Raw genomic sequence first — 23,697 nt, 5'->3', positions numbered from 1 at the left:
ATGGAATGAGATGGCTCTTCCCTTAGGGTGTGTCTACACTTGCACTCCCTTTTGAGAGAGGGATGCAAATGTAGACATTTGAAATTGTAAATGAAGCCAGGATTTAAATATCTCACACTTCATTTGCATAATCGCGTAATGGTGCTATTTCAAAATAGCGCTATTTCGAAATAAAAACGCTGTGTAGATGTGGTTATTTCGAAAGAAAACTCTTCTTCCAAAATAACTCTTATTATTTGTAAAATGAGGTTTAACAGCTATTTTGGAAGAAAGGTTTTCTTTTGAAATAACCGCATCTACACAGCGTTTTTATTTCAAAATAGCGCTATTTCGAAATAGCACCATAACATGATTATGCAAATGAAGCCTGGGATATTTAAATCCTGGCTTCATTTACAATTTTGAATGTCTGCATTTGCATCCCTCTCTCAAAGGAGGATGCAAGTGTGGACATACCCAAAAAGTGTTATATATCCACAGTAAAACAGCCATTCCTGAGCATAGCTGAAAACTTTAATGAAATAAGTCAGTTCCTTTCCCTTGCATGTGGAGTAAATAGAGGAGGGAAGCTGGCATATTTCAGGTGTTGCATTTGTAGCAGAGCATAGGAAAGGAGTGAAATGCCACATAGGGAGGACTACGTCCCACCTGTCTTCCAGAAATGGGGAGAGTAAGGGAATGCAGAGCACTCCACAGGGCAGACAGGTGGCATTCATGCTTGAGGAAGGAGCACAAGGACAGTGGTTCCACAGCAATGCACAGAAATAAAGAGTGCTTGGCCCTATAAACTAGGAACACTGATGAAATTCAAAACAGCATAAAATATTGCTGTCACTGGCTGCCTCCTGTTGGCCCATCTGCCTCTCCATCTACTTTGCAGTCAGTCCTGCACAAGAGGGACAAAATATTTTGATTGTGCTGTTGAGGACCTTGTCATGCCAATTTCACTGAATACGTTTCTTTTAAAAAATCCTGGCAGAGCCTGGGGCAGGACCTATTTCCGCTTTTCACTTTGAAGTGTGCAGCAGCCCAGGACTCTGACCATTTAGAAACTAGTGCCAGAAAAAAAATTGCAAGCTGTTAATCAGGGGAACACCTTGCCTCTCTGCTGCCTGAGACATTAAAAAGATGTGTGACTTAAAAGGTACAATAGAGCCTACTTATTTGCACGGACTTTGTTATTTAACTTCGTACCTATGGTAATGAGGCAATTTAAGCTGTTTTCTCTTTTTAGAGGAAACTGTTCTGATGGACCAAATTTTCAAACATTTGCTTTGAGGTAACACAGAAATCCACATGCTGAAATCAACACACACACAATATCTTCTCTGCCAGAAGCATCTGTTCTCATAGGTACATTTTTAGGGGCAGAGTTTAAATGCTGATGTCACTCAGATTAACCCAATCTTTATAGACCTTATTTTCATAATTCCGTCTAATCCCCATGTCTGATCTCACCCTCACCAGCTATGACACATCTATAGTGTGTATTCGTTGCATCAGGCTCATGTATAAACAAGCCTTTCTTTGAGGCACCTACCATAGTATTCAATGCAATACAAACATAATATTTGAAATCTAGGACTCATATATATTGAAACAGTGTCCTCCTTGTGATACCTGTATTTTAGATTAATACATAAAAAATGCAGAAATTAAACTGACTGTTTTTAATGAATCCTTTTTTCATTTTTCACGTCACTCAGCATGGTCAGTGAATCTTTTATTCTCATGTACTGGCCCAATGCTAGTTTGGTTTTCCAGCACTGCTGAATTATTACATTTTTGAAAGCTCCTTTTACAGACATTATGAAAACACTTTTATTAATAGTAAGTTTTATTAAGCATGTCTCCATCCCTGTTAGACAAAAACCTAGCTTTTGTAGAGTGCTCCTTTAATGATGATCTGCAGGGGGCGGTAGCATACTGCCAGATGACTGTACATGATGGCACATCAGACACATCTGTTGATACCATCAATTGCATAATGGACTCCCCAAACCAACGCTTGGTTGGCTGAAATATATTATCCCACAACAGTATAGTCAAGGTGCCCATAAAAAATGAAGCTATGAAGCCCAGCTTCCAATACAAGCGATGCAGAAGCTGAAGGAACTGTGTACAATACACATCTGCAACAGTTTCCTCCAGTGCAAATATTAGACAGTCCTTTCTTGTATTTCTGAAGTGGCATGTTGTGAAATCTTTCTCTCTCCACACACACACGTGCACGCACACAGAGTAAAGTTTCTTTGGTATCAGAGATCAGTGTACAGTTCCTGATTGGCATTAAATCAGTGCTCATCAAAGTCTTTGAAATTCAGCTGGACCTTTCTGCAAGGAGAGATTTTCCAGAAAGAAATTGCTCAGGCACTTTGGAATACAGGGGAAGAGGGATGTGCTAGGAGGACAAGCATTGCCCTTGTTTCTGAAGCTTATGCATTACAGTAACTGGAATAAAAAGTGCTGGATTGGGACAGTTTTACTCTGCCACAGGGAAAAGCTACACATTGCTACCTCAGGAGGGCAGCTTCTGTAGTCAGCAGATTCAAGCTATCCCTCTCCTCCCCCCAGGAAAAGTACAATCCAATGGCAGTGGCATATTCAGTTAGCGTGTCACAGACACTTGCTCAGTTTTGCCTGCCACATGTACGCAGCTGTCTCCCTCTCTATGTAGATGGTGAATTCTGGGTGATATTCTGCCTTGTTCCTCTCCAAACTGCAAAGTAACTGCCCTTCCCATGTGCCTCTCCCAGTCTCTGAATCTTTGACTCTCCTCCCTTGTCCCACTGTAAGCTTCCAGGCTTTGTTGGCAAAGTTCCTGCAACTTGGGCACAACTCTGCGGTTCCTGCAGAGGGGTACAGAGAGCACCAGGGGGATTCCTCCCATTTCATCACAGTGGAGAGGGTTGGTCTGGGTTCCTGCCACCACCATTTCCAGCAGCCTAACTACACAGTCCGAGAACCAGTCCTTCAACCAGAAGTATCCCTCCCGGAAGGAGATCCGGAAGCTGACTGGGCCTCCTGGCATCCGAACACTCACACTGAAGAGGCAGTTCCCTTGAGAGCTGTCCCGCACCAGATAGGTCCCCACCGGCTCCTGCTGCAGTTTGGTGTGTGCTTCACTCACAGATAAGGGACCCCAGTAGAAGCCACTGGCCTGCAGGCTACTGAGTGATCGCTCCACTACCTCCCACTCACAGCTGCGGAAGGCCCGGTAATGAGTGGGTAACCTGGATGGGGCTGGAGCGTGGGGAGTGCTCTGATGCTGACTTTGTGGAAGAGAAAGGTTCTTGTGTGCATTCAGTAGATCATCTGGCCTCCCTCTGATCATCTCTCAAAGGGCCCATGGATCCCAGAAAGATGTTATCTTTAGTATACTTTCTTCTTTGCATCCAGCCTGGAGAAGAGAATGAAAGTGAAGCCGGCAGATGGGAGTTTTAGCTTCTTTCTAATTGGATAAATGAAGTTTCAGACAAAGAAGGCTTGGGGGCAGAACTCTATAGAGAGGAAAGGGTACTCAGAATTTACACAGCTGCAAAAATTAGTGATTAAAAATTGTTAGGTAACTCATACTCTCTGCATCCTGGCTCTCATCTCAGCAGATGCAGGGTTATTCCTTACAACAGCTTACTCTAGGCTTAAGTGACTGCAGCAAAGGGGCTTTCACCACTTCCCTCAACTGACTATCTTAATCTTTGGCAAAGCACACTGCTGGGAATTTTCCAACACATTCCCACAAGTTAGAGAATAACCACAGGCCTGAAGGTGGGAGCTTTCCTACCCAGAAAATCATCTTGTCCATTATAATTTAATGGCTGATCAAAGGAATTCTCATATATGGCTCCACTCTCTTCTTCAAGGACCAATATGGCTGTGAAGAAAGAGGAGCTGGCAAGGACTGATCCCCACTAATACCCACAAGCCCCTGTAATCAATGATTCAATTATAGACTAGCTGTGCTCAGTACAACAAAAGAAGGTGAAGCTCTCTGCCTCAGGTCCCAACAATATGTCCCAAGTTAAATTCCTGCCTACATCTGATGATCTGTTTAACTCTGAACATGTAGGTCAAAATCACCATGAGTTCGATTTTAATCCCATTTAAACAGCTAGGTACTGCTGGATTCCATGTACTCATCCTCTCCCCAATCCCAGCCCCTTACCTTTGAGTCTCTCTTCTATCACAGCCTCTGGAGAGTTTTTCCCCTGAGCTCCATCAATACTGTTGAATAATTCCGGACCATATGCTTCTGCCCTAACAATCCGTATCTTGATAATGTATGGCTAATTGTTTGCTTGGTACTCCTTCTGCCTCTGCTCACACACTGGAATAAGAATACTCCTCTTTTTCACTATTATGGTCTCTTTCTTGGTTTCTGTGTTCCTATCAGATTCCCTATATTTAGCGCTGTTGATTCCTGCACCTTGACCCGCTGCTGCAGACATCAATCCATCTAAGTTATTACAATTACAAAAAATATATATACTGTGTGTATATATATATATATATGTATATATACACACACATACATATACAAATATATAAACATAAAAACCACAACTTGAGCCAGAGGCTTATTCTGTATGAGAAGTCTGAGCTGTTACATACCACTTCCCCAGGCGTTCGAGTTAGTAACTCACCGCCAAAACCTTGCCCTCAATCCTCTGACATGCTCCATTAACCCAGTCACTCTCTCTTTTTTATGACAGAAAATGAGGGGGAGAAGGCATGCATGTGAGCAGACTAAACAGCCCCCAAGCAACCTATAAACTGGTGAAGACACATGGTTCAGTCTTCTCACTTCACCTTGGGAATCTTCAAAGCATTTCTCAGGCATAAAACAGTATTACAGCAACAAAAACCAGCATCCATGTTCCTCCATTCCATCAGGCTGGTCAGGCAAGCCAAATGCTAACTAGGGATGTAATAGTGTAGTCAATTAACCAATAACCACAATGTATAGGTTAATGCTATACACTATACGCATTTCCCTCCCCACCCCGGACATGGGCTACTCATCACTGGTACTATTAGCTATCCTCCACCTCAACTGAGTGTCATTTTGGGAAGAAAATTCCACTTTTTCGTGGAGAGAGGGAGGAGGAGAAGTCAGTCACTGGCAGGTTAATTTTTATTTATATACTTATTAAATAAAGCCAGATGTTAGAAACTGCTCTGGAAATTTGAGATGTCAGAAGAAATCCAAGGGGAGATTGATCAGTGGGCAGAATGCAAGGAATACAGTCAAAAGTGCAATATAAATCCAACTTATCCCAGAACTCACCACCACAGATGAAAAGTAACAGACAGGTAGCTGTATTAGTCTGATCTTGGTAAAACAAAAAAAGCAGTCATGAAGCACTTTAAAGACTAAAGAGATAGTTTATTAGGTGATGAGCTTCTGTGGGGCAGACTGAAGAAGTGGGTCTGCCCCACAAAAGCTCATCACCTAATAAAATATCTTGTTAGTCTTTAAAGTGCTACATGACTGCTTTTTTTGTTTTACCATAGATGAGGCAAAGTTCATACACCCACAAGTTATAGGTGTGTTTAGACTACAGGGATTTTTCAAAAATAGTTGCCTTTTTTCGAAAAAACTTCCCCTGCATCTAGACTGCTGCCGCATTCTGTTGACAGTAAATTGAAAGAACATGGCAGTTTTTTTGAACGTGGAAAACTTCGTTTTACAAGAAAGAATGCCTTTTTTCGAAAGTGCTCTTTTGAAAAAAGGCGCTATGTAATGCAAACTGTGTTTTTTCGAAAGAGAGCATCTAGACTGCCTGGGTGCTCTCTTTTGAAAAAGCAGCTTGCTTTTTCAAAAATACTGGTTGTAGTCTAGACACCCTTTTTTTTCGAAAGAGGCTTTTTCAAAAGTATCTTGCAGTCTATACGTAGCCTTAATGGGGAAACCCAGTCTGTAAAGTGCTTTGAGATTAAAGGCACTCTAGAAATGTATTACTACCACTATTTGCTTTCCAGGATATAGTTACATCATTGAGCTGAGAAGGCAATGACAGAATTTCGCTTCTTTTAATTGCACCCTTTTTGGCAAAACACAGAGCTCCAAATAGCATTGCAGCCATGTCACCTCAGCTATAACATCTGACCTCAAGTATTGCCAGGGTTGCAAAGAAAAGACAATTGCAACTTCAAGCATATAGAGCTGATTTTTCTGCACCTTTGCATCCAAACGCCCCGAAATGCTTACCTCTTTCAATTTGCCTTCCATTGGGATAAGCTTTTGGACATAAAGCCCAGAGCTGTCCATTTCCAAGAGTTCCAGGGCAGCACTTCCTAACTTTTGCAAGTCTCAAGCAAGAATCGCTCCTCACCTTGAAATGCAAGAGAGACATCAGTCAAATTGGTGATTGAGTTCATCTGTGAAATAGTGTGCCTAGACTCATGCTCTGCAGTACATTTCAGATGGTCTCCATCTCCCTACCCCCACACACTATTGTGAATGAACAAAGTATGCCTTTGTGAGACATCATTTAAAAACTTAATTTGCTGATAAATAACATCATAACAAAAAGCAGTGTTGTTTGTGAAATTAAAAACATAAACTGAGATTATGACTAAAGTGGTGTCCAGAATAGCACTTTTGTCGGTATAACCCTCTTGCTCGTGGGTATGAAAAAAACCACACCTTTCTTAGCACCATAAATTACTGACAGAAAAGCTAGTGTGGGCAGCGCTGTTTTGGCAAGAGATACGCTCCTGACAACATAGCTACCATCACTAGTTGGGGGGTGATTTACCTATGTCAATAGGAGAGCTGTCTCCCATTGGTATAGGGCGGCTAGACAGAAAATCTCGTAACAGCAGAGATGCCTCACTACAGCAGTGCCACTGCAAGGTCTCCCCTAAAAGTATGTTTTCCAGAGAAGTGTTCGGAATGGCCATACCAGTTCCTCAGAGATGAAAGACAAGCTATGCCTCAGCTACATGTGAACAAGGCTGATGGACCATTACCTGTGACTTTTGGCAGGAAGAGGTGCAGGAGCAAACACAACTATATTGTGGCAAAGAACAGCATAGAGTTCCCTGGCATGGCCATGGGGATAGGGCATTAGCTTAGAAAGTAGAGAATGGGCAATTCAAGTCCTGGACCCCTTCCCTGTACTATGCAGATTGCCTATTACCTTACTCCCATCTAGAAATGTTCCAGAAAGGGCAACAGAGCTACCTCCTTGGTCTGCCCAATTGATTGACTACACCAGAAGGGACAAAGGCAGCAGCAAGTCAACTGAAGAAGTTAGGTCAGTAAGACTGCTGAAAAATGTGGTGAGAAATCAAATTAGGTACCACTTGCATTTTATCTTTATTTTTCTTGCAACCATTTCTGATTTTATGCCTCATTGCCTGTACTCACTTAAAATCTCTTTGTAGTTAATTCACTTGTTTTATCTAATCCAGTCTATTTGAATTGAAATGTCTGAGGAAACTCCATTTGGGGTGGCAAGTTTTGTGTATATTATTTCTATTAAAGGAATAATTGACTATATTGTCCAGGAGTGGGCTAGACAGTACTAGGCATTTCTGGGAGAAAAAGTCTAGGACTGCGGGTATGTGGAAGTCACACTGCAGTATAGCCAAAGATGACGAATCAAAGTATGGCTGACTGTGGAGCATACACAGACATAGCTGGGAGTGACTTGCCATGCTGGAGCGTATTTGTGAACAGTCCAAACTGGAGGTTACAACCGCAAAGATTTGTAAAGAGCACCCCATGTTAGAGGGCAGAGGTGACAACTCATTAGTCTGGACTATAACCTGGGTATATCACTTGTCAACAGCCTTGTGATAGCTTTGTTATCACTGCTTTCTATGCTCTGGCCTGTCTAGTAATCCAGTGTACATGCTGGATAGAATACCTCCAAAATAGCTCAATTCAGAGGCATCAGGAAGAGTTTTGAAATTGCCATTGATTTTTGGAACTTAAAAATTGTGAAAACTGAAAGCATCTTCTAATTAATTTTAAAAATTGTTCCGGATCTCAGAGGTTATGCTTAACACAATAACAAGCTTCAGGTGGTAGTTGATGCAGTGCATAATATGAGAAGCATCTTGTCTACATCTGTTCTGTAGGCCATCTGAACAGCCCATATTCACTACTCAACCATCCTGAATGCAGCCCCAATAAATTTTGATTTGAGCTCTTCTGCCTTGAGTCCCACCATTTCTAAAACTGCCTTTTACTCCTTCTGCTGGCCCCAATACCAAAGCTGCTATGCCAAGCAAAAAGAGCATACATCCCAAAAATATAACGTACAATGACTTGTTCAGCTACATATCTGTTAATGGATTCTTCAACAGGTAGAAAAATAAACCTGGCTTTCTATATTTATTTCTGAAGCACTTTGCTAAGACCACATATACACAATAGAGTTTCATTATTTCTATTTAACTGGACTGCCTTGTAATGTTTATAGTCCACACTATGAAGGTTATAATTCAATCCCAGAAAATTATATCATGAGTTATGCAAGATGGCAGCAGTGATAGGGTGGCGAGTGTCCCAACAGAGAGCCCAAGAGTGAAGCAGGAAGGGAGACCTATCCAGAATGAGCCAAGTAAAGAGCTGTATACTTTTGGTAGGCTATCTGTGTCACCACAAACTCCAGCCACGTTAGTGCTAATCTTACTCAAAGTGTCACTCCAAAACTGTAGTATCCTTTGTCCACACCAGCACGAACACAACTGGATTCAACCAAGGTTGACTCTGGTGGGTGTCAAACAAACAAACCTAAGCGGAATAGTACATACAGTGGTGTGCATATAGAAGAAGAGGGTGTTACTGATATGCTAACAGTGTGAACTGTAATTAATTTCTCTAAAACAGTGGCAAAGTCTTAGGCCTGTCCTCTTTTTATCATTCACTCTGTGGATATAAAAACACAGGTTGATTCAAGAATGAGACCACTATTTACTGATTGTTGATTAAGGCCATTATGACTGGGAACTTAGAGTATTCCAAAACTGAAATTGCATTTACTGGCTGTACAAACCAATGTTCAAGAGGGAGGCAAATGTATAGCTCTCCCCTTGTATTGCAATCTAGTAACAGAAGCCACATGTGGAGAGAGTGACATTTCCTGCTTCCAAGTATTGCACATCAGCAGCAGAACAATCATGTACAGAGAAGGAATCAGTTCCACAGGCCTTACAAAAGGATTGCTCTTACTACAGAGCTGTTCATTAAGATACTTGGCTCTAACAGCAACAGGTTTCTTACAGTCCTGCAACTGCAAAATATCAGGGAGGGCATTGCTCTCCTAAAAGCCAAAACATGTTTTGCAAGACCTGTAAGCAATCAGTTGTAGTTTAGTTACTGCAAACCCGATCTGGTTTGGTTGTTTAATTTAGTTATCACTAGCCTTTCTGGCAAATATTTCTTTTGGATTACTGAACTCTGGCCTACAGCTTGGAATTATTCCTCCCTCATAAAAATCAAACTGTTTCCCAGTAGGGTTGCCAGGTGTCTGGTTTTGAAGTGGACAGTCCAGTATTTGAGCTTTCTGTTCGGGAAACAAATTGAGAAAATATAAATGAGAAAATGTAAATGTCTGGTATTTTCTAAATAGGATTTAATGTAGATTGTGATGTAATGTCAAGTGTGTCCGGTATTTTTGTTGAAACCATCTGGCAACCCTATTTTCCAGCAGCCATATTGGCAGATGCTAAGTTTAGACATTAATAACTGCTACTTAGCCTACTCGAGCCTGATCAAAAAACTGATTTGTTGCTTGCTTTTCTAACTAGCTTGCTTGCCTTTGCTGGTAGCTGGCCAGTTGTAGCATTGTCAAAATATTGTTTAATGGGATTTTTGGCCTTTGCTGGAGCCAGTTTCACTGTGACGCAAGAAGCTCCAGCCTTCACACAAATTTCAGCCCTTCCTGGAGGAAAACCCCTGTGATTGGCTGTCTTCACCATCTCCCCAGGGAAGAACAGCGAATATAGCTGCGTTAGGAAGAAAACAGTTCTTCCCACTCCTCTTGAGAGCACAGGGGAGTTTTGAGTGGAGGACTGGGAGCAGGAGAGGGAAAAAGTAGCTGACATCATTCTCACAAGAGGGGAAGAGGAAGCAGAAACAACCCACCAGTTCAAGGATGGCTCGGCTCCCCCTCTTTACCATGAAAAATGTATAAGCTCCTTCCTCCTCTTCCCTTTTCTCTCTGCAACAGGGCTACTCAACACATGGCCCGGGGGCCGCATGCAGCCTGCGGTCTGTTTGTTTGCGGCCCACGGTGCGGTTTGGGTTTATGTGGAGCTCAACTCGTGGCCCGCAGTAGGAGCCAAAACAAAAAAGTAGTCAATATAATGGTCTCCTGTTGATATCCATTTTAGTAGTTAAATTCCTGGACTGTCATTGCTCATTAAAAGTGATGTCATATGGGTGGAAATTGGGTAAATATTGCATGTTATTAATATCAGCAGAACTGACTTGAATGGGACCTGTGCGTTGTGTAGTCTTGCCTTACTTAATCTTTGTAATCATGCCCATCAGTGTGAAAGAAGCTATTTGTGTATATTTGCATATATATGCAACCACATTTAAGCTGTGGCCCTCGGCATGTGCTGTGAATATCACTATGGCCCCTGGAGCTTCCAAAGTTGAGTAGCCCTGGTCTACAAAATCAAACCTGGGAAGGTGTGGGGAGCCCTGGAGGGCTCTCCGTGTGTGTGGGGAGAGGTGGGGGGAGTCTGCAACCACCATAGATTAAGATCAGAACACTAATACACTAAGGTTGTGTCTAGACTGGCCAGTTTTTCCAGAAAATCAGCCGCTTTTCCGGAAAAACTTGCCAGCTGTCTACACTGGCCGCTTGAATTTCCGCAAAAGCACTGACTTCCTACTGTAAGAAATCAGTGCTTCTTGTGGAAATACTATGCTGCTCCCATTCAGGCAAAAGTCCCTTTTGCGCAAAGCTTTTGTGCAAAAGGGCCAGTGTAGACAGCTCAGATTTGTTTTCCGCAAAAAAGCCCCGATCGCGAAAATGGCGATCGGGGCTTTTTTGCGGAAAAGTGCGTCTAGATTGGCATGGACGCTTTTCCACAAAAAGTGCTTTTGCGGAAAAGCGTCCGTGCCAATCTAGATGCTCTGTTCTGAAAATGCTTTTAACGGAAAACTTTTCCGTTAAAAGCATTTCCGGAAAATCATGCCAATCTAGTCACAGCCTAAATGTTCAGCATGGCATTTTTCCTTGGTCTTCCCCCCATCCCCAGTACAGTACTTTTATGGATAACATCAGTTAGGTCCATTCACCTGCCCTCTGACTGTCAGATTCTCCTCAATCCCTTCTTCCCTTTTCTTTGATGCAGCTCTATTTTCTTTACTCCACGCTTGTACCCTCCCTATCTCACAGGTAGCTCAGTTACTGCTGTGACAAGTTTAGACCACAGAAATAACTTCTGGAGAAGTAACAGGCTGTCAGTGATTTCAGGGTAATTAAATGACTGGCCCACTGATCAGAAAAAGGATATGAAGTGAACAATGCTGAGGGAGATCTAAGAGGTAGCCAGTCATAACAACGGTTTCAACTACCTGCATACAAAACTGGTCAAGTATTACAGCGGGAAAGCTTTAGAGAAAATTTCTTGACACTTTAAACAATTGATTCTTGAAACACTTAGTCCTATGAGCATACAGAAAAGGAGGATATCCTTAACTTAGTCCTAAATAACCCACAGGAATTGACCGAAGAGGAAACAATAGTTAGGCCACGAAGTAATGACAATCACAGTATAATTAAGTTCAATAACCTCAAAGGAGGGATCATATAAAAAAACACTGCAGACACACTATGCATTAAAAAGGTGGCATTGCAGCCCACCTACCCTCTCTACAAAAAGGAAGCTGGGGAAAAAAGTCCCTAAAAGTCAAAAGAAATGAAAATTCTTAGAGTCACCACAAAGGTTACTTAGAATGCTAGAACTGGAAGGAACCTTGAAAGGTCATCAAGTCTAATCCCCTGCTCTCATGGCAGGATCAACCACCACCCAGATCATCCCTGATAAGTGTAAGTCTAACTTGGTGTTAAAAATCTACCACAATGGAGATTTCACAACCTCCCTATGCAATTTATTCCAGTGCTCAAGCTTTTTCTAATGTCCAACCTTTGTACCAGTGCTACAGATGGAGTTCATTGGGATAGTTTTTAGCTCCATGAGGACAAGGGCATTCCTCCCAGAGTCCTGTTCCCAAGCCTCATCAGAGGTAATATCCCATGTAAGGGATCATCTGCTAACTACCATCCGTGGTTGTTAGACAAGTCACAAAAGTATGCATTAGGGATGTTAAATATCGGTTAATTGAATAGTTGAGTAATCTCATGAATTCTTATTGGTGAGTCGACTATTCTATAGTCCCCAGGGGCAGGGCCAGCAGTCAGGGTGCTCCAGCCTCACTCCTTATCAGAGGCTTATCAGAGGCTGCACCACAGGGAGCCAGGTGGGAGCAAGTCCATTAGGGGAGCCTGTTTAATTGTATTTAGCTGTATGTAAGTTCTGAAGTTTTAAAATAAAGTGATTTTAGAGTAGAGCAGACCAGAAGCTACACAGTGAGTCATTTTTAAGTGTCACTTTTAAAACAACCATCACTGAAACATTCAAACTTTCCATAGGAATTGAAGCATACTCAGATAATAATCACATACTTTTCCTGTGCAAAATTAAGAAAGTGAATACTGGAGTTATAAAGGATCCCTTATGTTAACCTTAGTTACAGAACTACTACTGAATAGCTCTGTATTAATAACTTAAACAGTTCAGACCACTTTTCTTGATACTATCAGCAAAAGAAAAATTATATATCATCCAACAGTGACTCAATTGTTACAAACAAAAACACAATTATACTTCTCCAATACCTCCATTTTGAGAAGCAGCAATTATTTCAGTGGATACTGGAATAAGATTGTGTGGAATGTAACTTACATTCTACATAAATCTGGTATCCCTCATTTACTTTCAAAAGTTGTTTACTACAAAAAGGTGATGTTATTGAAAGCCATTTACATTGAATGGATAAATCACACGGTACTTTTAAGTTTCTGGAATTCATATATTTGTGACCCCCCTCACTTTGGTTCCTGGTCATGGTCATGCATTGTTTCCCCTGTATGGACCTTGGAAGGCTGAGACATGTGAGCATAATTACTAGATAAATGACTTAGTCCAAGTCACTGGAAGTAGAACACTGTTCCTTTTGTGCCAAAAAACCCAACAAACCAAAACCAAAATCCCCAAAACAAAAAAACCATAGACCTTATGAGAATAAGGGAAAAATCTCAGTTAACCTGATGAATAGGAAGGAGAACCATTACTACTCCCTCCAAAAGTGTTAAGGAGTGCGCGCGCACACGCACACACATGTACACACAAACACCCCCCCCCGTAACTGGCTCCTCAAGAGCAGACCCATCCACCTATGTACAACACCTCTGACTTCAGCAAGACACCATGCAAGTGGAAGCATTTCCCTATGCAGTTCAAAAGCCTGCCACAGCTACAATTAAATACACTTTTAGTAAGTTTTCTTAATTAAAATCTGTTTTCGTCAACTCTAGCTGGGACATCAGTTTCCATATCACTAAATCAATATTGAAAAGTATGATGTTTGTTTTTGAGTTAGTCAAGTAAAAATCTAAGATCAGGTTTGCAGAAAAATTCTACCCAGTGTTCAAAGTAAACCTGATATTTTTTGATCTAACCTAATTTTGCTAACAAAAATTCTAGGGGAGCTAATACAAACCTATTGGAACGTGGTTGCAACTTCAACCATGGAAAGCTGATTCTCAATATAATATGTTTCATGTGTTTATGTGTACGAGAGAGCATAAGAGAACTGTTGGGGGGAAGGGCAGGAAGGGGGAACACAGAAAATGAGCGTTACCAAAATACCTTGAGAGTAGTTCTTGGAAATGTGCAGTCTGCAAATTTGTATCAGACTTCATTTCCTGTGAAGTGCACACTGACTTTTTCATCTCTCCACCAAAGGAAAATGAACACTCTTTAAAGGGGCTGCTGTGCACTCTCCAAAGACAACACAGCAAATGTTGCCATTAAATGAAATGCAAGCACATTTTGCCACTAAATAAACAAAAATTGTCACCTTTTTCTCATTTAAGCTAGTTTACAAGAACTGAAACATTATGATTCTTTTTGATACAGCCACACTGGATATAGTCTACGATAAAAAGTAGTTATTGATTCTACCTTCTTAAACCTTTCCCTTCTGGAGACTTGGGTTCAAATCCTGTGTGTTTGGTCATGGATGTAAATGAGTTTGAAAAGTCTATTTTGGTCATTTTGGGGGCACTTATTCACAATACAAAATAACAAGGACCAGTTGTGCCAGATATATTTGCTTTAAGAAAGGCCCAAAACTGAATTGATAGATGGGCCTGACCAGAAATGAGGCAGAATCATACAAATGTAGGACTGGAAGGAAACTTGAGAGATAATTTAATCCCGATGCCAAGCCAGGGCAGGATCACTTTTGCTGAAAATTAAGCAGATTACTTCTTGTCCTAACTTTCATAGACATGAAGAATAATTGACTGCTGTCTTCCATAACACTTTCCAAACACATTAAGGGCTGTTATCAATTTCCCCAGCGTCTTTTTTTTTCCAAGACCAAATTTATTGCTTTTTCAAATCTTTCCTCACAGGTCAGGTTTTCTAAACCTTTTATCATTTTGTTGTTTTCCTCTGGACTCTCTCCAATTTGTCCACATCTTTCTTACAGGATTCTGACCAAAACTGGACACGTATGCCACTTATGGCCTCACCAGTGCTGATCTGAGCAGAGCAGAATTACCACCCATGTCTTAAATGTAACACTCCTGTTAATACACTCCAGAATAATGTTAGCCTTTTTTGCAACTGCATCACATTGTTGGATTATATTCAATTTGTGAACCACTGTAAATCCCAGATTCTTTGCAGTAGTGCTGCTGTCTAGCTAGCGAGTCCCCATTTTGTAGTTGTGCATTTTACTTTTTCTTTCTAAGGGCACGACTACACCACGCAGCTTTTAGCAACAAGGCTGTATTGACACAGCCTGGTTGCTAAAAGTCAGCGTGTGTGAACACTGTTTGTCAGCACTTTTGCCGACAAAATACTTCTACCCGCAATGAGTGGGTTTTGCTTTGTTGGCAGGAGAGCACACCTTCGTGCACTTACCACAGCAAAATTCATCAAGATGGGGGGGATTAAGCACTCGTGAGCTAAAAAAGTTTTTCGAGCAAGTGCAAGGGTAGACACTGCCTAGGTGTAGTACTTTGCACTTGTAGTTGTTGAATTTCAAGGCCACTTTGAATTCTAATCCTGTACTACAAAGTGCTTGGTGTCATCTGTAAATTTTAGAAGCATACTCTCCATTCCATTGTCCAGGTTATTAATGAAAATATTTAACAGTACCAGACCCAAGATTGAGTAGGAATGTAAAATCCAGTTTAATTAGTTAACCACTTAAACAGGATCCCGCAGTTTAAGGGCCACTCCAATCTGGCTGCGCTAGAGCAGCCCACTGCTTGTGGTGTGGTGGGTCTAACTGGGCTAAAGGAGACCCCTGCCTGCGGCACAGTGGGCCCGGCCCGGCTAGGCTAGGCTATAGCACCACCAGACTGTGGCAAGGGCAAGGGCAGGGGAATGCTCCAGCCTGGTCAGGCCCGCTGTGGGTGGGGCTGCTCAGACTGGGCAGAGTCCATTGTACTGCGCCACGGACAAGCGACTACTCCAGCTGGGTGGAGGTGCTCTGGCCAGGCTGGAGCGCTTCTCATCCACAGCACAGTGGGCCCAGCTGGGCTGAAATTTCCTCTGCCCATGGCACAGACAGGAGGCTCTCCAGCCTGGCTGGGCCCACTATGCTGCAGGCTGCTTCGGCCAGGCAGGGCCTGCTCAGGCCATGCCCACCATACCACAGGCCCAGCTGGGCTGGAGTGCCCTCCTCCTATGGCTCAGCAGGCCCAGCCAGGCTGGAGCAGCCCCCAATCCATGTTGGGCAGGTGGCTATTCCAGCTCAGCCAGGCAGCCGGTTAATGGTGACATCCCTAAAACTGACCCCTGCAGGACCCCACAAGATATACCCTCTCAGTTCAACAGTCAACTGCTGATAACTAGTATCTGAGTATTGTCTTTCAACCAGTTGGGAACCTACCTTATAGTAATTAATTTAGACCACAGTGCCCTAATTTGCTTACGAGACTATCACATGGGACAGTGTCAAAAGCCTTACTGAAATCAAGATATATCATGTCTACTGCTTCTTCCCTACCTAGGTCAGAACCTGATCAAAAGAGGAAATGAAGTTGGTTTGGCGTAATTTGTTCTTGACTATTGGCTAATATTAATCACCCTACTATCTTCTAAGGCTCCGATTTTTTTAAGACATTTAGACATTGTAATGCCTAACTGATTTAAAGTGCCTAAATATAATTTAAAAAGGGACTTAAGCAGTGGGTAGAGGTTAAATCACACTGATAGTTGAAATCCTTTTTGAAAATGAGATTTATGATCCTAAATCAGTTAGGTGTTGCAATGCTAAGTACAACAATGCCTAAATAACCTTAAAAATCTAGGTGTAGGTGCTTAGGAGTTATTGGTTATTATTTTGTTCTAGTATATTTCCAGGTATCAAAGTTAGGCTGACTGGTCTATAATTCCCTGGGTCCTCTTAGTTTCTTATTTAAAGAGGAGTACTGTGTTTGCCCTTTTTCACTTCTCCCGGATCATGCCCATCCTCCATAAATTCTCGAAGATAATTGCTAATGGTTCGGAGATTGTTTCAGCTAGTTCCTTAAGTACCCTAGCATGAATTTCATCAACCTGAACATGAAAATTCTTTGGCCTGTTCTTTTCATATTCTGCCTCGTTCCTTCTCCCTGATAAATATTAATTGTGATAAGCATCCGATCACAATTAATCTTTTAAGCATGACTGCCAATTAATCATAGTTAACGCAATGAAAAAATTAAGTCATGATTTATCACAATTTTAATCACACTCTTAAACAATAGAAACACAAACTGAATGTAATTAAATATTTTAGATGTTTTTCTACATTTTCAAATGCATTGATTTCAATTACAACACACAATACAAAGTGTACAGTATTCACTTTATTTTTATTACAAATATGCACTGTAAAAATGATAAAAAGAAATAGTATTTTTAAATGCACCTCATACAACTACTGTAGTGTAATCTCTTTACCATGAAAATGCAACTATAAATGTATTTTTTTTGGTTACATAACTGCATTAAAAAAACAATGTACAATTTCAGATCATATAGGTTTAAGAATCTGAAGTGTCTTCCAAAATCTGAGAGGGACAGCATATCGAACATGATTTCAGAGGTCTTAAAAGCGCAACTTTTTTCTGATGTGGAAATTAGAGAACCCGAACCACCAAAAAAGAAAAATCAACCTTCTTCTGGTGGCATCTGACTCAGATGATGAAAATGAGCATGCATTGGTGTGCACAGCTTTGTATCATTAATGAGCAGAATCCATCATCAACATGGAGGGATATCCTCTGGAATGGTGGCTGAAGCATGAAGGGACATATAGAATCTTTAGTGCATCTGGCACATAAATCTCTCGCAATGCTGGCTATAATAGTGCCATGGGAACACCTTTTCCCACTTTCAGATGTAAACAAGCAGGCAGCATCATCTTCTGAAAATGTAAACAAACTTGTCTGACTGAGCAACTGGCTGCACAAATAGGATGGAGTGGACCTTCAAGGATCTAAAGTTTTACACTGTTTTATTTTTGAATGCAACTATTTGAGTACATAATCCTATATTTTTAAATTCAACTGTAATGATAAAAGAAATTGCACTACAGTACTTATATTAGGTGAACTGAAAAATAATTTTTCATATTTTACAATGCAAATATTTGTAACAAAAACAGTGAGCACTGTGCACTTCGTATTCTGTTATAATTGAAATAAAATATCTGAAAATGTAGTAAACATCAACAATGTTTTCTATTACCATTTTAATCGTAATATTAATCATGATTAATTTTTTCATCCTAGGCCCTATACCCCCTATGGATGGCCCTTTCCATAGTGTAGACCTGGCCTTACTCTTTCCTTTGTCTTTTTCCCCCTTCATAATGTATTTGTAGAACCTCTTCTGATTATCCTTTATGTCCCTTGCTAGGTGTAATTCATTTGGTTCCTTAGGTCTGATCTACATTATTGGGTTAGATCCATATAACCTGCCTTTCATCAATACCGAACTGTAGAAGTGACTTCACATAAATTTGGCTCCAGCAATGCAATCACCTCTCTGCACTGACTGAAGTAACACTGTCTCCCCAAGTGAGGTAGAGTCATGGTAGATGTAATAGGTCAACGCAGTGTGGTGTAAACATTGCATCATTTATGTAGACTATTACTGGCTTTCAGGAGCCATCCCACAATGCCCCACACTGAAAACAAAATTAGTACAAGCGCTTCTAGTGAGAACAAACACCACCAACACAAAGAGCAGAGCATGAACAGACCCAAGAAATGTAATAATTGTGGCAACAGTTTGCCGATGTAAGTTAGGTCAACATAATTTTGTAGTGTAGACATGGCCTTAATCTTTCTGATTCTGTCTCTTCATGCTTGTGCTATTCTTTTGTACTCACCCTTAACAATCTGTGTTTCTACTTTTTGTAGGATACCGCTTCTGTTTCCAGGTAAAGAGTTCCTGATGGAACCATCTTGGCTTCTTACTATTCTTCCTATCTTTTCATTGCACTGGATAACGTGCTCTAGTGTCTTTAATACTGCCTCACTGAGACATTGCCAATTCTCCTGAAATCCTTAATAGTAGTAGAAGCAGCAATAGAAGCAATGCTGCAGGTCAACAGTGATATATATATGGACAGTGATAGTAGGAACCAATCTTCTAGCTTTATCTTATGCCCTTAGTCATATATATCAAATAAATATAATTTCAGCATGGTCTTGCATAGAGATGTTAAAGGTTACTCAGGAAACTGATAAGCAATTGCTTATCAGTTAATAGTCCCAGTTAACTGCAACAACCCCCCCTCCCATTTATAAAAATACACATTATACAGCAGGTGTCAAACATCTGACATTTATGTGGGCCACATAGCATATTCAGATTCCACATAATCTAAACTTTCATCAAAAAGATGCATTTAAAGCCCTTATGGCTTACAAACAGTAACCAAGTGTAACTGATGCAGTGCTGTCTGTAAAGTCTGCAGAACCCCGGAAATAATGGTTGACCAAAATATGACCTCCTTAGGGCCTCGATTCATCCATCTAATAATTATACTTAATATCAGCTATATGTATTTTATTGCTGATGAGATGAGATAGGAATGGGTGTAAGAGAAAAGACAGTATGTGTTTATGTATGTATGTATGTGGAAAGGGGGATTAGGAGTTACTGGTGGGAAAGAAATGGAGATGGAAGGAAAGCAAAGAGAGACAGAAAAAGAAAAGTGGAAAGGGAAACACAGGGCAGGAACAGTGGCATTAAAGTTGAGAGCAGCAATGGGCAACCAGGACTAGTGAGTTGTCTGCATGCGTGGCCCTCCATCTCAGTGGCTGTCATGATTGCCAGTGGTGGGCAACCTGTGGCCCGCAGCCCCCTGGGGTTCCACCTGTGGCCCACAAACCTACCTCTGCCGTCTACCCCCACACCTCATGCACACTGGAGCTTCACACTTCCTACTCCCCCCCCCCCAGCTATTTCAGAGTGCCATAAATCCACTGATTGGTGCTCCGTCCCCACTTCTTCCCTTCCCTCCCCTCCCCTCCCCTCCCAGAGCTTGAACAGCCATGAACAGCTTATTTGTGATGTTGCAAGGGAGGAGGAGAAGCGGGGACAGAACGCAAATCAGTGGAGATGTTGCGCTTCGAAAGTGCTGGGAAGGAGGGAGGGGGAGGAGTAGGAAGTGTGGGGCTCTAGTGCGCAAGAGGCGCATGGAAGAGGGGGGCAGACAGGCAGTGTGTGGACCGCAGGTGGAACCCCAATGGGCCGCATGTGGCCGATGGGCTGCAGGTTGCCCACCACTTCTCGGGAGTATTTTCTGAAAGTAATATTGCAACCACACGCAATACCAAAGAGATAACTAACATGTCAGTTACAAGCTATATTCTACCTTAGACCTTTGTGTAAACATCCCACTGACATTTGCAAAAAAATCACTGTGAATTAAGGATGGTACGTGGTCCTAATTATGGGCTCCAATACCTTATTTAGAAATAGAATGTGGCCCTCTCCAAAAATTAGATTGACACCTCAGTTATAGAAGCAGAGATATGAACATCTGGAGGTGTCTAGGAGCTCAACTTTTTTCTTTTCCTGGGGGGAAGAGATGGGGTTGTTCTCCTATGTCTGCTTTTCACGACACAAAAGGTTCAATAGCTGTGACACCAGTTCCAGCTTTGGGAAAAGGCTGCAATTTACACATTGCTTTAGTACAACCCTCATTGAAAGACTTGCATAGAGACTCAAAACAGCAATATTTAAAGGTCAGTTATGGATAAGCCAGGTTATTTAATCGCACCACTAGCAGAGAGACAAGCAGAAAAAAAAATTGACTCCGTACCTACTGACCTGGAAAAGGCCAAACCTATAGTTAAAAATCATCAATTAAATACTTGGCTGCTGGAATGAAGACAATTGACAAAACCAGAAACTCTTATATAAAACAGTTTGGCTTCATCCACAATGGCTAGCCAAATCTTCTTAGAACTTTGTTCAAACCAGACCAAGATTAAATGTTTGTCCCATAAATTTAACACATATGCCCAACTTCAAACACATACATATAGCCCCTTTGACCTCAATAATATTAAACATGCTTAAAGCATGTGTGTTAAGTGTTTGCAGGATCCAAGCTACTGCCATGATTGCTTTGGTACTGTAGACAGAACAGTGCCCTCACTTCTGACCAGCTGGCATTAGAGGGGAAGTGGAGTTATATTTGATCTCGCACATTTCAGGAACTAAACAGGGTTGGGCATGGTCAATATGTGACTGGATTTTCCTTTAAATCCCCAGAGTGCTGCAAAGAGTGAAATTGGCAGTACCATAAATTATGCTGCTTCCTTTAAATTGGTACTGAACTAATAATCCCAAATGATAGTGTGCTGAATTGGCAAACGCAAAAATTCAAAAAAATCACAAGTCAAACACTCTCCAAAAATCATGAAACTGCCTTGAAATCATGAATTTTTATTTATATAAATGCTGGATTATTTTAATTTGCCTTCATTGTATGGCCAGGTCCTGTTTTCAAACTTTTCTTTGAAATAGAGCTTAGATGAAATCTAAGATTCTCAAGTCTGAATTCTTGGAGGCATTTCACTAACTAAAATATAAATATAGTGAAATTAATAATAAAAGTTCAAGGAAAGTGACAACAGAGAGTAAAAACCCCAGTATTGCTTATAAGTGCCATTTTTTCATATAAATAATGGCCACAAAATGTTTTAACACCTTGTTTCTATTACACCTTTTTTGCAAGTGAAGGGATATGATGAGTCCTGGTGTTCTAAGCAAATTCCAATATAAAATTACAGTCTGCCTTTATATAGGAAGAATTTCCTGCTGGCAAACTATTCAAGTTCTGCAACATTGTGTACTGTTATATTACACTTACATTCCAGAAGTGAATGCATATCCTTGCCAAAAAAAATTATCCTGATATTTAATGTTTGTAAAGTTGGTAAAATACATGATATTCTTTGGATGAAAGACACCAATTCTCACTATTTTATTCTGAGTCTTCTGATATTTTTACAGCCTCAACTCCTGCATTTGAATAACTGTCTTCAGTTTTCTTTCTTTTTAATTAAAATTTAGCCCTTATGGTTCTGGAGGAAAGCTAAAAAATGTGAAGAAAGAAAGAAAGAAAGAAAGAAAGAAAGAAAGAAAGAAAGTCATCCAACATTTATTATTGTTTCAAAAATCTTGTTATTTTCAGAGGTCTGATTCACAATACTTTGAATGGTTGGTGTTGGCAATGTTGTATCTATCAATACCTATTCAGATGCTCTACCAAACCCACACCAAAACATGCATTTGTTGAAGCATTTTCTGATTTTCAAATCTAGTTCCAATCCACACAAATCCACACCAACTTTAAATACCTTTAGTTTAGTAAACCGCTCCTTTAGAAAGAAGCAAAAAATAAAACGAACCAAAATCAACAGCCACCTACAATAACAGTAACAGCACTCTACGCCATGTGTGCTAGCGATGAAGCAGCAAACAAGATTACTTTCCGTGTGAAACAGCAAAACTGACAGCTAGAATTTGGGACAGAGCAAGTGGTGTGACATGAGAGAATAAAACAGCTTTTAAGAGGCTGCTTTTATTTTCCCCTTTCTTGAGGGTTGTTTTTTTTTTATAAAGAAAATTCAGTATTGGTTAAAGATGACCGATTGGTTCCTGGTGTTTCCACCAACGATGGTACCTTGAGACCCAAACTGCAGCATCAGGATCGCTGAGTGGCTATAGCTGGCATTGCCAGTGCATGTGCTAAGTTGGCTCTCCATGGCTGTGCAGCTAGCAACAAGCGCTAAGTTATCAGAGAAGCCTGAGGGAAGCCCATTGCATGGCATCCATCTTTGCCAGGTTGGCGACCTCAGACTCAAAGCTGTTTGAGCCGGGAAAGGGATCAGAGCAGAGAGCCCCTACTTCCCTTCCACTGTCCTGGTTGCCTCAGACAGTCCATGTGGACTCACAGGAGCGAACTCAGATGTGATCCTGCAGGGGAGACCCGGACCTGTCAGCGATCTACGCTCCGGACTCAGTCCGATGGAGCGCGAGGCTCTGCTCGCAGACGGACTTGCAGCAGGCTGGAGAAGGAGTTTAGCTCGCTGGAGCGGGGGCTGAAAGGAGGATAGAGGCAGGAAGCAGCTGCTGACTGGCTTTAAGTTTAGGGCAATCAGTGCAACTTTCCAGGCGGAGAAGCAGCACTGGCTGGATCCTGGGGCTCAGCCAAGAGTGTGTCACTCTCTCCGCTCCACGGCGCCGGGTTTCCATCCACAGTCTCCCGCTAGCCCAGGGAAACACACCCGCACCGGCACACACTCCCGCCTCCTCCCCCCTGGAAGAGAACCCCCCTTCGAGCCGCTGGAAATAAGCCAGGAGGCTTTGGGTTACTTACTGGAGGCGGGGGCCAGCCCGTGCCCTTGGGCCGGGGGATGCTCGCCAAATCCTCCGGCGGGCTCGCCCGTGCCGCGGGGCGGGAGGTGGCGGGGCGGGAGGGCACTTCGGGCTTGCAAAGCGAGAGAAGATGCTCGTTCCGAGACCGGGAGCGGGTCCGGGCCTCGCTCTCCCGCCCCCGATTCCTCAGGGGGTCCCGAACAGCTGCCCGGCTGCAGCGCTGCGGCGGGCGCACTCACGAGCCGAGCCCCCCGGCCAAGTTGCTCGGGGCGCAGGGCGAGGAACGCGGGGCTGAGTCACGCGAAGGAGGCGCGTCCCGCCCGCGGGCTGGGGAGTGAGTTGAGTGAGGGAGTGAGTGTGTGTGAGTGTGTGTGCGCGCACGCGGCCGGGGGGGAGGGGGACGGGCAGAGCGAGACTCTTCACAACTGCGGCGGCAGCGGGCTGCCAGCCCGGCGCGCGCCTGCCTCCCCCCCCTGCACGCGCGCCTGCCTCGGGTACCGGCAACTGGGGCGCGCGCCTGGCGGGCTGCGC

At 42.3% G+C, this 23,697-nt stretch overlaps 1 protein-coding gene across 4 annotated transcripts; it reads right to left on the bottom strand.

Annotated features, from left to right (window-relative positions):
* Positions 1 to 364: 364 nt before the first annotated feature.
* LOC102460336 (suppressor of cytokine signaling 1-like) lies at positions 365 to 23,697 on the bottom strand. Of its 4 annotated transcripts, none has more exons than XM_075935660.1 (4): positions 23,168 to 23,697; positions 6,212 to 6,335; positions 4,810 to 4,918; positions 365 to 3,400 (listed from the first exon to the last, which is right to left on the bottom strand). In XM_075935660.1, exon 4 carries the CDS (start codon positions 3,332 to 3,334, stop codon positions 2,609 to 2,611), a length of 726 nt encoding a protein of 241 aa, XP_075791775.1. In that variant the 5' UTR covers positions 3,335 to 3,400; positions 4,810 to 4,918; positions 6,212 to 6,335; positions 23,168 to 23,697; the 3' UTR covers positions 365 to 2,608. The 4 variants fall into 4 exon arrangements, with proteins under 4 accessions (XP_075791775.1, XP_025039079.1, XP_075791754.1 ...); XM_025183294.2 differs by lacking the exon at positions 4,810 to 4,918 and adding an exon at positions 4,166 to 4,456; XM_075935639.1 differs by lacking the exon at positions 4,810 to 4,918 and having other exon boundaries at positions 365 to 4,456.

The sequence above is a fragment of the Pelodiscus sinensis genome, chromosome 1, assembly GCF_049634645.1.
Source record: "Pelodiscus sinensis isolate JC-2024 chromosome 1, ASM4963464v1, whole genome shotgun sequence".
Taxonomy (NCBI): Eukaryota; Metazoa; Chordata; order Testudines; family Trionychidae; genus Pelodiscus; species Pelodiscus sinensis.
This window is presented reverse-complemented; position numbering and strand designations above follow the sequence as displayed.

Excerpts from the sequence above, each read along its gene's own strand:
- LOC102460336 (XM_075935660.1), bottom strand. The coding sequence starts at position 3,334 with ATGATCAGAGGGAGGCCAGATGATCTACTGAATGCACACAAGAACCTT.